This window comes from Choloepus didactylus, chromosome 13 (genome assembly GCF_015220235.1).
Source record: "Choloepus didactylus isolate mChoDid1 chromosome 13, mChoDid1.pri, whole genome shotgun sequence".
NCBI lineage: Eukaryota > Metazoa > Chordata > Mammalia > Pilosa > Megalonychidae > Choloepus > Choloepus didactylus.
The window spans coordinates 78259637-78272196 of NC_051319.1; the positions used below are offsets into that span (position 1 = coordinate 78259637).

Sequence of the window (12560 nt, forward strand, 5' to 3'; positions counted from 1 at the left end):
GATCTTTGCTGATGTTATCTCACTTGATCTTAAGACAATTGTAAGACAGGTTTCATTAGCTTCATTTTACAGATGAAGAAATTGAGGCCTAAGGTCACTCAGCCATTAAATGTCCAAGCTGAGATTTGAAAGGGGTGGCTGACTTCAGAGGTCATCTGATCTTTTCTCCTCTCCCATGCTGCAAAATGACTGATTGTTTTATGACACATGGCCCTTGGAACTACATGCCCAGAAGTCTCCAGCTTTTGGGTGGCTTTGGCCACTTGCTGCTTTTTCCAGACAGCTAAAATCTGCTGCTTCTCTGATGGGAATAGTCTCATTACTTTGTTCAGGCAGCTCTGGAAATGCTGCTTCCACTGAGACATCTTCCTGGATTGCTTAAAGTCATGGGGTGACCATCCCTTCCGTGGCTCAGAAGATTTCAGACCAACCTCAGGGCTGATCACTTGCACAAAACCGTGCCCTCAGGCATTTGTCCTAGACATCAATATGTTTGTCCTGGCTGTGTACCCAATATCCTTATTTCTCCAGGAAGAGGCTAGTGTTGACCTGTTTGCCTAGTCAGGATGTGCCAGTCTATTCTGCTGAGAAATGGACCCTAGCTCAGCCCTGGGTGGCCTACTCTCTAGGGCCTGGGTCCTACACTCAGGGAGCCCCAGGCAGGAGTGTAAAAGAAAAGGGGAATATTAGAGAATTCCCCCTGCCACACATCCACATCCATTCACCCCTTCTCACTCTCTTATAGTCACACCTGTGTGTATGTGTGTGTGTCCCCTCCCAAACAACAGAGCCCAGCCCTCCCTCTCCTTTTCATGGCCAAGATTGGGAACAAAGCTATCTATACTCCCAGTCTCCATTTCTCCTTCTTTAATTTATGTCCGGGCTTCTACCCCTCTACTCCAGAGTATTTCTGAGGTTGCCAATGATCTCCTTGTCGCCAAATCCAGTGGCCATTTTCCTTGGCATCCTTGCTGCTTTCTTTTGGTATTCCACTAACCTCTTGGCTATGATTTTTTAGGTGACTTTTTTCTTTGCCTGGCCCATAAACATTATTTTCTCAGATCTATGACTTGAGTTGTCTTCTCTTCTCACTCTGTATATAATGTCTGTGTGATCTTTTCTGCTTTCCAGGGGTCTTAACCTATCCATGGCCCTCTCTTTGACCTTTAGACCCAACTGCCTCCTGGAAATCTCATATGCTTCCCAAACTCAACACATCTAAACTGGAGCTCATCACTCTCCCCCTACCCCCACGCTCAAATCCAAAAGCCCTGGTTCCCACTCCTATATTTCATCTTTTGGTGAAGGGTAACAACCTCGTTCAGTTGCCAAGTCATAAATCTGAGTGTCAGTTTTGACGCCTCGCTCTTAAAGCCCTGTTGCATAGCTTCTTAAATATTTACTTATTTATTTAATTTAAAAAATTCAAAAATTTCCAAACATGCTATACCCACCAAGCAATAGCTTCCCCAACCCCCCTCCCATCATCCCCTGGTAACCTCTACTTTCTGTCTCTATGAATTTTCTATTTCTAGATGTTTTATATAAGTGAAATCATACAGTATTTGTTCTTATATGCCTTGCTTATTTCACTCAGCATAATGTTTGCGAGAGTCGTCCATGTTGCAGCATGTCTCAGAACTTCATTCTTTCTTTTGACCGAATTGTGTGTATGTAGATGCATTTTGTTCCTCTGTTCATCTGTCAATGAACACTTGGGTTGTTTCCACCTTTTGGCTATTGTGAATAATGCTGCGATGAACACGGAGTACAACACTCTGTTTGAGTCCCTGTTATCAATCTCTTTGATTATATACTTAAGAGTGGAATTTCTGGGTCATATGGCAATATTTAACTTTTTGAGGGACCACCAAACTGTTCTCCACAGCAGCTGCACCATTTTACTGTTCACACCAAAATAGTTATTGGCTTGTCTGCTTCTCTTTAACCCGAGCTATCATCTTTTCTCCATCTAGCAGCCTTTATCTGGATCCTGGCAACAGCTTCCTGTACTACTGCGAGCCCTGGAGCAGAAATGCCCTAGTGGCTTAGGGAGAATTTCGAAAGCGCCCATCAGATCATGTCCTCTTCATTTCATTTGACAGGGGCTCCCCCCCTTGTTCGAAGGCTACAGACAGACCCTATCATGTGTCCTATAAGGAGGAAAGGGGAGTGTCTGTGGCGCTGGGCATTGGAGTCCATGTCTGGCAGGGACAAGAGTGAGGCAGGCAGGCAGGAAAGACGACTGGAGGTCCCTGGGGGGTCAGTGCTGGGGGGTGGGCACTGCAGAGTGAGGGAGTTTTCTAGGTTTCTCTAGATGTTGGCTACCAAGGGAGCAGGGGCTGGAAGTGATACAAGGGTCACCAGAGAAAAGGAAGTCAAGGGATGGAGAGATGGTGAGTCATCCACAGAGATGCTGAAGACCCCAGGATGGCAGCAGAATGGGGTGGAGAAGGAGCTGGTAGGCCTGGAGGCAGAGTCCTCAAGACATGAGGGAGAGTGGAAAGCTGGAAGTTTGGCCCTGCCCAGAAGCAGGGGCTTTGCCCACAGAGGCAGAGGCTCTGAGGAGAAGGCAGACAGTGGACTTCTGAATCCGAGGTCAGTGGGGGATGGACAGCCCCCTCAAGAGAATTGCTGGGGATATCGTGTCCTCAGGTGAGAGAGGATTTTCAGGTGAGGCCAGGAGAGAGGTCACCACAGACTGAGAGTGACAGAGACCTGCGGAGTCATGTGAGGAAGGGCTGAGGGGGAGGAAGCTTGGGACAGTGCAGGAAGGAAGGAAGCAGAAAGGACTAGTGGTAGGCAGGGCTTCCATTTTGGGGACAGTGACCCAGATCAGCACCCTGTTGGCGGAGGACAATGGTTCCCTGCTGAGTGCACTGGTCGGCTGTGTCCTGGCAGCCTTGTTGGAAGGTGAAGGCCCAAAGGTGCCGTGGCTAAGAGCCCGGCATTAGGCAGCCCATCTTTCCTGCGTGGGGAACCAATGAAGGAGCACAGCCCTCCCTGCTGGCCAAGGACTTTAACCCAGAGTTCAGCCTGGCCTGCTTGGTGACTGTGGGTCTCTGTTCAGCCTTTGGCTTTGTAGACATGTACAGAGACCCATGGGCATGCACACAACACATACATAAACATGTACCCCATGTTTGTCCTCCGTGTTTACCTGTCATTAAGCAGAACTTTGTATCCCAAAGTGGTTGCCTGAGGATCACCAGTCCCCTCCCCTCCACACACACACACACACACTCTTGCCTGAGGCTCTCCTGTAGCCTTTGAGATGCCATGGGACTCCAGATCAGAAGGGGGCACAGCAGCGACCCTGGATTAAATGCCCTCTGCACACTGGCCTGGTCTGCTGGCCAGGGTAGCTGGAGTTATGGAAGGTGGGGGTCTGCACCTCTGTGCTAATTTATATTAATTGAAGTCTAAATGAGCCCTTAACAGGGCTGCAGCCTCAGTGCCCAGAGCTGGCACTCTGGCACATTCTTGGCTCCCATTCCCTGATTAATTAAAATGACACTCTTCCTTCCACCTCACAGCAATAAACCTGCACCATGAGCAAATAGTTCCTTGCTGTGTTGCACACAGAGAGGTTCTGTTAGCTGGGCATCTAGGACCACACTGCCCCTGTTCATCTGCAGTCCAGCCAGAAAAATAATCTTCAAATGCCAGCTTCTAGTGGGAGTTCCAGCCTTCCCTTCCTTCCTGCTTCTCCTCCTTGGAGCTGGATGACTTTTTTGCACCTCCAAGTGGCTACACAGAAGGGCTTTCTCAGAGTGTCCAGGCCTGGGCACCTGCCCTGCCTAAAGACCCCTTAATGCCCCAGGGCAAGGAATGCAGTGGTGCTTTGACCTGGAGAGGTGAACTGGGGCTAACAACTGCTTCTCCAAAGAATTTGGGAAGTTTAAATCAGGTACCACCTGGGGGCCAGGCTGTAGGCCTTGATAGCCCAGGACCTCCTCGGGAAAGGAGGTACCAGCCTGTGGAGATCTGGGGAACCAACCGCTGGGACTAGATTTTTGTACTTTTCTGGACTATGATACTAATGGAGTCTGCCTCTATTGTGCTTGAAGAATATGGGAAGACCGGCTGTATGGGTCCCCATGTGGGCCTTCCTGGAGGATGTGGCCTCCTCTTCTTCGAGGTTATTGCTTTGACCTCAGGTGGCACTGGTCCCAGTGGGCTAGCCCGGAGTGGGAGTCCCTGCTGGGGCTTCCTTCCCAACCTTGCTTGCGTGCCTCAGATTCTAGCATTCAGTGCACCCTCTCCCTGACCCAGGCTGGCCTGCTCTGCAGATGGCATCTGGTGGCAGCTTTTCCTTGAGGACTTACCGCTTTAATTTTATCAATTCTTGAGAAGTTCTTCTCTGTCTGGCAGGGAGGAAGCAATATTTTTAAAGCATAGCTCTTCTGGAACTAATCCAAAACACTGATTTTCTTCCCCCAAGGAGAGGAGAGAGGCATCTGGCATGAGTTCACCTCTGGCAGCCAGCTGCCAAATCGCCCACACTCAGAACAGCCCTGGTGCACTTGGGTTGTCGCCCTGCTCCCCAAATTACCCCAAACTGTCAAAAGGTCACTGTCCTGCACTTCTCTCTTTCAACTACCTCCTTTCCTAATGTTGAGCCAATACATGGTTTTTGTGCTTTGGAGCATTAGTGGTTGAGGATTGTGGCACCAGGCGAAGGGCTTGGGCATTGGTCCTAGCTCTGCTGTCGTCCTTGAGTGTGACTGTGGCCAGGAAATTTCGCTTTTGTGGTCCTCTGATTCCTCACCTTGAAATGAGAATAATGATAACACTTACCCACCTTGAAATTTGCCTGTGAAAACCTCTAGGTAGGTGAGCATGTATTGAGCACCTACTATATGCAAGATTCTGGAGCATGAAGGATGAATGATGAGGAGCCATAGACTGTGCTGACCAGGAGTGGGCAATATAGTGGTGAGATACATCAAATGCCTGTTCCATGGGGGGAAGAGTGAGGTCACAAGACGGGGACTTGCCTGTGAATGCGGGGCCTGAAAGAATGGGCCACATTCCTCTAGGCTCTCTCCAGTCTCACACCCAGGGTGGCTCCCGTGCTACTCTTGGGTCTGGGTCAAAGGGCATTCAGGGCTAGCCTGCAGTTGAGAAGCAAGAGCAGGACTCCCTGGAATGACCACAGAGCTGGGCTGGGTTCAAGGGGAGGAGTTCAAGGACCTGAGGCAGCACACACACATATCTGCCCATAGGGGCTGAGAGTGAGTGTCCGGTACCGTATCTGTGAACAGCTGTTATATTGATCCAGCCCTCAGTCTGGGCATGGTTCTGACTCACACTGTTCATTCATTCAACCAACATCTATGGAGCATCTACCATGTGCCAAGCACTGCATACATTCTGGGAAAGTGTGAACAGGGCAGGCTCTACCTCTGTCCTCTGGGCACCACCCGGCCTGGTGCCCTTGCCTAGCGCCAGTCTCCCTACCTTGCAGACGCTCATCACCACCGTGGGGCAGACAGTCTACACCGTGGCCCCTGTGCTCATCCTGCTCTTCGTCCTGATGTTCATCTTTGCCGTCTTGGGCTTCTGTCTGTTTGGAGACCCGGAGACGGGTGACCCGAATAACTGGGGGAGCCTGGCTGTGGCCTTCTTCACCCTCTTCAGCTTGGCCATGGTACCCTGTTTGGGCATTGAAGGAGTGGGGGTGGGGGCAAGGAGCTTGAGAAGGGGCTGTCCAGGTGGTGTGGGTGTGTGAACACACTGAGCCTCATGTGGGGCTTTCCCCATGACCAGGGACTCATCTGGGCTCCTGGGATGCTAGGGGCCAGTGTTCCAGGGCTCATCTGCAGGGTATTGAGGGGCTGGTATGGAGGCAGAGCCAGCCTCTAACTCAGTGGGAGGCACTCCTTAGGTTGGGGCTCCCTGGGCTAGGTGAGAAGGAGGCCTGCCCGGTGGATATGAGCTCATACCTGCCTGGTATGAGCAGGTTGATGGCTGGACAGACCTGCAAGAGCAGCTGGACAAGCGGGATTTTGCTCTGAGCCGGATATTCACCATCCTCTTCATTCTGCTTGCCTCCTTCATCTTCCTCAGCATGTTTGTGGGTGTGATAATCATCCACACTAAGGTGAGGCTGTGCATATCAGGACCAGGGGCCAGTTAGGTATGGCAGGCAGGACCATGGGCCCAGTCCCAGGGACAACCTGAGCTGTGTCTCCCTCCTGAGATGGAGGGGAGGTGGCCAGATGAGCCCTTCCCTTACCCTAGCCCAACTCTTCTCTCTGAGCCAATGCATTTCCCCTGTGGTGGTGGGTGGTGGGACAGCGGGTCTTGGGAAGCCACTGCAGTTGCAGTTGGTAGCCTCAGCTGGGGGCTGGCCCTGCATTGGGGAGGGTCCTCTTGTTGAGGGGCCTGGGCTGCAGTGCAAGGCTAAGGAAGGAGGACTGGAGACAAGTATGCAGCAGGAGCCTGCTCTGACCTCCACCCTCTGAATTTCTAGGACTCTATCAAAAAGTTTGAGCAGGAACTGAAGTTGGAAGAGAAGCAGGTGATTCTGAAGCGGCAGCAGGAGGAGGTCAGCCGGCTGATGCAGACACAGGTGGGTGAGCGCTGCAGGTAGATGGACAGACAGGTAGATGGGCATGGCCAGAAAGAGGGGCCCTGGGGCCCTTGTAGAGGCAGGGGCCTCAGGCAGGTAGTCTGAATCAGGCTTTAAGCTCTGTCTATTTGTATTTCTCTGGACCCCTTGGAGTGTTGAGTGCTGTGATTAGAATGTCTCCCTCCTGCATGGGCAAAACTCCACTGATGGGGCCAGTTGTCTGTGCTGGAACACTCTTGGGACTGAGGGCTCATGAGGCTCTAGCCAGGCCTGGTGCCAGTCCTTGAAATGGATGAGGACACTGAGATTAAGTCACTCAATCTCAGTTTTCTCAAGTAGTTTCTAAAACCAAACCAAGAATAAGCACAAAAGGCTAGGAATTTTCTGTCGAGCATGATCCAACTGTGATGCACTGGAGTGATTCTTCTTTTTCCAGCTGAAATGCTCTGAGCTCCCCATGCTGAGCCCTGGGTTCCCTGCTGGGTCCTGAGCATGCTGCCCCTATCTCCCTCACTTGAGGTGGTCCATCTCTTCCTAGCCTCTTTTCTGAGTCTGCCTTCCTGAAAGTCTTGCCTGTCTTGACTGCACCCAAGGTTTGTCCAGGGCAAGGTGAGGTCATGCTGAGCCAAGCTCTCACCTCTTCCTTTTAGGGCCCCCTGCCCTCACACACAGTGATGGCTGGCTCATGAGTCTGCCTCAGCCAGGGAGGAGTCCAGGCTTAGGAGGAGCTGGGCTCAGGGCTCAATCTATGACCAGTTTCAGCAGTTGTCCTGGGGGTGGGTCAGGGCTCTCCCTGGGGCCCACCGTGGAGGCCTAGGTTTCTGTGCATTGGTCTCATTATGCTTCCCTCCCCAGAAAAATTTTGACCACAAAAGTTTCAGTGAGCTGGTGGAAAACTTCAAGAAGACTCTGAGGCACACTGATCCCATGGTCTTAGATGATTTTGGCACTAGTCTACCCTTCATTGATGTCTACTTCTCCACTCTGGACAATGAGGATACTACTATCAATAGGTCAGTCCCAGCCCAGGCCTCTCCTGGTCTCTGGGGCTTCTTGATGTCAGCGGCCCTGGTGAGGGTGCAGGGTGGGGTGGGGCAGACCCAGGCCCTTCTTGGGAATGCAGGATTTCATGAACACAATGGGGCTAGGGCCTGGACTGCTGCCTCAGCTGGCTGGGAATCTGATCCCCATTCCCCAGTCTCCCAATCCATATTTAAATGCCTTGTCCTGTAACATTCCAGGACCCTCCTTACTAATCCGTCCCAGGAAAGAGCACTGATAGAAACCGAGGAGCCTAGTCTCCTGGCCCAGTTCTGCCACTACAATCCTGGGTGACCCTGGGCAAGTCTCTGCCTCTTTCCCACCTGTCACATGGGGTGATTCAATGAAAAAACTCTATGTGAAGCTCTCAGCTTGTCCCAGCCCAGGGCTTGTGCTCAGTGTAAGTTAGTTGTGATTCCAACTGGCCAGAGTGGCACAGGAGGGGTGTAAAACCCACAGCAGGTGGTGGACACTAGGGAGCCACAGTGACCTCTTGAATGAGGAAGGACATGATAAGCCTGGCTTCTCAACAAAAGCCCCTGGAGGGCTTCATAGACAGGAGAACTAAAAAGGAGGAGTCAAAGAACTCCTGCGTGTAGCCTGAGAATGGGCTATGCACTGCCTGGGCATCTCCCCACAGTTACTTCACCCAGAACCCAGGGGTGTGTAATCTCCAACCTTACTCATGAAATGAAATAACTTATCCAGGGACCACTGGCAGAGGTGGTAGACCATGGACTTGAACCCAGTGCTCCTCCTTGACCCCACACTCGCTGGGGGTGATAAAGCCACAGGTGCCAAGTGTAGGATGGGTTGGAACAGGGCTGGGGGCTGGACCACAAGCCCCACCCCTGAGCCCAGGCCCCTACCCTCTGCTCCACTTTCCAGACTTCAAGAGCTGTACTATGAGATTGCGCATGTGCTGAGCCTGATGCTTGAAGACTTGCCCCAGGAGGAGCAGTCCCAGTCCTCGGAGATGCAGTCTCAGGCTTCGGAAAATCTCGATTAGAAGTAGCTGGGTGTGGGGACATCCATATGTGGTGGGCCTCGCAGGCTGCAAAAGGCCCCCATTAAACTCAGACTTTCTAAGTTGTCTTCTCCATACTTGCTATAATCATGGCGTCTCCCCACATTTGGGGATTGCGCCCTGGGACCCTCCTACCCCCCCACCTAGATACCCAGCCAGACCCAAGGAGTGGGGAGAAAGGGGAAGCTCTAGACTCACCCTGGCCAGAGGCCACACTGGCCTTGGACTCCCTTGACCCCAGCAGTAATGACCAGTTGGGCTCCTGGGGAAGCTGCCTGAGGACCCAAGACCACCAGGACAGGATATCCCCAAGAAGGACCTCCAGCAGCTCCATAAAAGTGCATGGCCCCTTTGAACTAGTGTGGCCCTACTGATCTCAGGGTCTCTGCACGGGTTGATATGTTTGAGTGTTCCCGTGCCTGGCAGATTTGCATCTCTCTGTGCACCCACTGACATGGATACTCCTCTTAGAAGTCTACTCAGAATGGTTGTGCTACCCCAAGAAGTGCAGTGACTGACGGATTCTGTAGCATGGCACAGAGCACAGGGTGGGCCTGCCAGCCCAGCCACTGGCCTGAGGGATTGGTCTCCTGGCCACCCCGAGGCTCCTCACACAGGGCCCAAGGGAGCCACAGCCTCAAGGGCTTGGGGCTGCTCCCCCACTTATGGTTAGTTAGGACTCTTCACCTCAAAGGTGGCACTTTCTGCATCATTATTGGCTAAATAGTTTGTCAGAGCTGCCAAGGTCCTGGTCCAGTCACGATGGAGCTGCCCGAAGACCCAGGTAGGGCAGGCAGCTGGCAATTTTGCTGCAGTCTGGCCAGCTGAGGCCCAGCAGTGCCCCTCTGCTCCTGTTGTTGGGGAGCTTGCCTGAGGCCTGTCACTCCAGTATTGCCCCCTCAGACAGTGGCAAAGGCAGGTTCTGGGCAGGGCTATGGTGAGGAAGTGGCACCGACAGCTGAAGGCAGAAAGGCCCCTGCCCCACACTGGGGTGGGGTGAGGGGCTGGGCAGAAGAGTGGCTGGACAGAAGGGTCCCATGGATGGACATTGTGGGCTCCAGGCCTGGGTGACAGCATCCCTGAGGCCACAGGAAAAGGGCAAGTGGAAGCTGTACTCCTGGCTGGAGGCAGGCCTGAGGCCATTCTGCCCCTGTTGCTGTCCTGCACCAAACCTTGGGCACAGGAAAGGGTGATGATGCGGCCCTTCCCCTGGCTGGGCCAGGGCCCAAACATACCTCAAGGTCAGATGGGGGTGCCAGGGCTCACCTGGGATACCCACTTGGCTAGAAGTCCTCATAGGGGCTGGAAGAGCTGGTGGAGATTGGAGCTGGGCCAGGTCTAGGGCACGTGGCTGAGCAACTCACAGCAACAGCTTCTATGACAGAAGCCCTTGTTGGGCAGGGGGTAGGGGTGGGGCTATAGGGGCAGGGGCTCTGGAAGAGGGCTCCTATCCTGGGGGCTGTGCCAGAGAATTCCAGAAATCAGCGATGGCTCTCAGTGAAGCTGTCCCAGACAAGACCAGATCATGTGCATGTGGGTTATAACAAGTTATAATGAAGTTGACACCCCTGAGAGCCACTTGTCCTTTCATCCATCCATGCTCCGGCCACTATTTTCTGAGCTGTGTGGGGGCCAGGGGTTCTGTGACGAGAAACCCACCCCCAGCTCTGGCCCTCTCAGAGCTCACAATTGTGTAGGGGAGAGAGTAATCCAGCCAGACCAGAGGAGAGAAAACTTCCCTGAGGAAGTGACAATAATTGTTTGAATGCAGAAAGTAAGTTCCTTCTAAGCAACTCAAATCATTTCTGTTTGTAAATGTTCACACACACTCTCAGGGCCAAGTTGCCAAATCGAGAACTATGAAAACAATGCCAAGGAGGCTTGCTCACGAGCGTGAGACCCATCGCCCCGCTATGGGAGAGCCCTCAGAGAAGAAGCTTAGCTGCTTCTGGGGTGGAGAGAACTCTGTGCCAATGCCTCGGGAGGGCCTGAAATGGGTAGGGTGTCTGTATCCCTCGTGGCAGGGGAGAGGCTCAGGGCCTCAGGTGTCCAGTGCCCATCTGCGAAGGAGACGACTCCAGGCTGGCAGCCTCCATGCTCAAGTAAACAGGGCTTTCCAGGTGACTGCAGCCCAGTTAGCAGGGCCTGCAGGCCTCAGGCAATAGCTCCAATTCACCTCTCAGAGCTGGGGCATGGTAGACAGTGTGGCCTGTACTACTGGGTGTGCCAGGGTCACTCAGGGGATAGTAAGACACATCCACCTGCTATCACCAGGAATCCTGGGACTTATCTTTGGCATCTGGGAATGAGCAAAAGATTTAAGGAGGGCAAAGTAGAAGTGCTTCTGTTTTGGAGTTGGGAGACCTAGGTTCCTTAACTGGGAAGCCTTGGGCAAGGTAGCTAGTCTTTCTAAGCCTCAGCTGTTTCCTCTGAGAAATGGGCCGGTAAGAGCCACCAGCTACCAGGATCAAATGAAATACACGTGAGAGGTTGAGCAAGGCTCTGGTCAGCTTATGGCTCATGCTTCCCAGCTGTCAGCCCTTTACCTCTGGGTCAGCTGGCTGCAGTGTGGTGTGCCGGCCAGGGGCTGAGAGGGAGTGCTTTCATCTGGACTGTCCCAAATCGAGGAAAGTATGGAGCTGAGAGCAGGAAGCAGAGGTCAGGAACCTGTAGAAGAGGCTGTGAGCTGGGTCCCCACCTGGAGCTGGTATAGATGGGCAGACCACATGTCAGACCTGGAAGGCCTGGGGCCTGGGCCCTACAGGGCCACCCCAGGAACCAGCCACTGAGGTGCAGTGTGGGAGGGCAAACTGTCTTTAAGGGCCCAAGCACAGGCTGTCACAGAGCAGAGAACTGGGAGGGGTGACATGCAGAGGGCCGGCCCAACACTGCTGGCAGAAAAAGCCAAAGGATATTTGGTGTAAAGTCCCAAAGCAGCATTTCTATTTGGCTCCATTTGCCTGCAGAGCAAACACTGGCAGATTGGAATTCCCACTTGGGCTCTCACCAACTCACACAGGCTTGGCCAGGATGTTCGATGGATTTGCCTTGGGCAGAAATGGCTCTGCTTGCCCAGGCCTGGCTGTGCAAAGCAGGATGCTTCTCCCCACCCCTCAGCCCTGGGGTCCAGCAGGGCTGTCCTCAGATGGCTCGTTGACCATCCTGCCAGTTTGGTGGCGTGAGGGATGCTGTAGGATACAGGAGCCCCAGGCCTGAGTCTTCCCCTGGTCCCAGCAGGCCCTCCCCCAGCTCCTGTGGGAGGGATCTGGAGTCCAAACTACTGGGGGTGTTTGAAAGTTGCCTGGAAAGAATGAAAACACGAACTAACAAGCTAACTTCCCTCCTTCCCTCTCTCCCTCCCTCCCTCCTTCCCTCTCTCCCTCCCTCCCTCCTTCCCTCCTTCCTTCCTTCCTCCCTCCCTCCCTTCCTCCCTTCCTTTCTTCCTTCCTTCACTGCATGTTGATTCCTCAGCAGGAAGCAGTCCTCATATTTTGGGGATCCAGAGAGCAACTGTTAATATAAATATCCTGTCTATTCCAACAGCCCTGGAAATCCAAGAGGCTAGAAACTGCACACCTTGATGTTTTCTTCAAGTGTGGGTGAGACAGGACACCTCCTAAAACAATCTGCCCTTTACTAGATCAGGCTTTGCTCCTGTTAGTGTCTCTACCTGTTTCAGCCCCAAAGTGCCTGGGCCTGCTCCATCGTCCCACAGGCTTTTAAAAGGTGTCTCTGAATTCCCAACTAGGCTACTCAAAAAGGAGAGGTGATTGTTGCTGATTCTGGTCACAGGGGTGTAACTGGGGGAAAGGAGCTAAATGTAATGGGGCAAGATTTATTAACAAATGAGTGTCCCCACTCTTCCACACACTCTGCCCAAAAGAATTCTGTCTCTGCTCCGTCAGCCACCTGCCT

At 52.9% G+C, this 12560-nt stretch overlaps 1 protein-coding gene across 2 annotated transcripts; it reads left to right on the forward strand.

Annotated features, from left to right (window-relative positions):
- Nucleotides 1–3768: 3768 nt before the first annotated feature.
- On the forward strand, nt 3769–8694 carry CATSPER3 (cation channel sperm associated 3). Of its 2 annotated transcripts, XM_037801592.1 has the most exons (6): nt 3769–4938; nt 5471–5653; nt 5966–6106; nt 6479–6577; nt 7433–7590; nt 8507–8694. In XM_037801592.1, the coding sequence occupies exons 2-6, from the start codon at nt 5540–5542 to the stop codon at nt 8625–8627; spliced, it is 633 nt and encodes a 210-aa protein (XP_037657520.1). In that variant the 5' UTR covers nt 3769–4938; nt 5471–5539; the 3' UTR covers nt 8628–8694. The 2 variants fall into 2 exon arrangements, with proteins under 2 accessions (XP_037657520.1, XP_037657519.1); XM_037801591.1 differs by having other exon boundaries at nt 3769–5653.
- The last annotated feature ends 3866 nt before the right edge of the window (nt 8695–12560 follow it).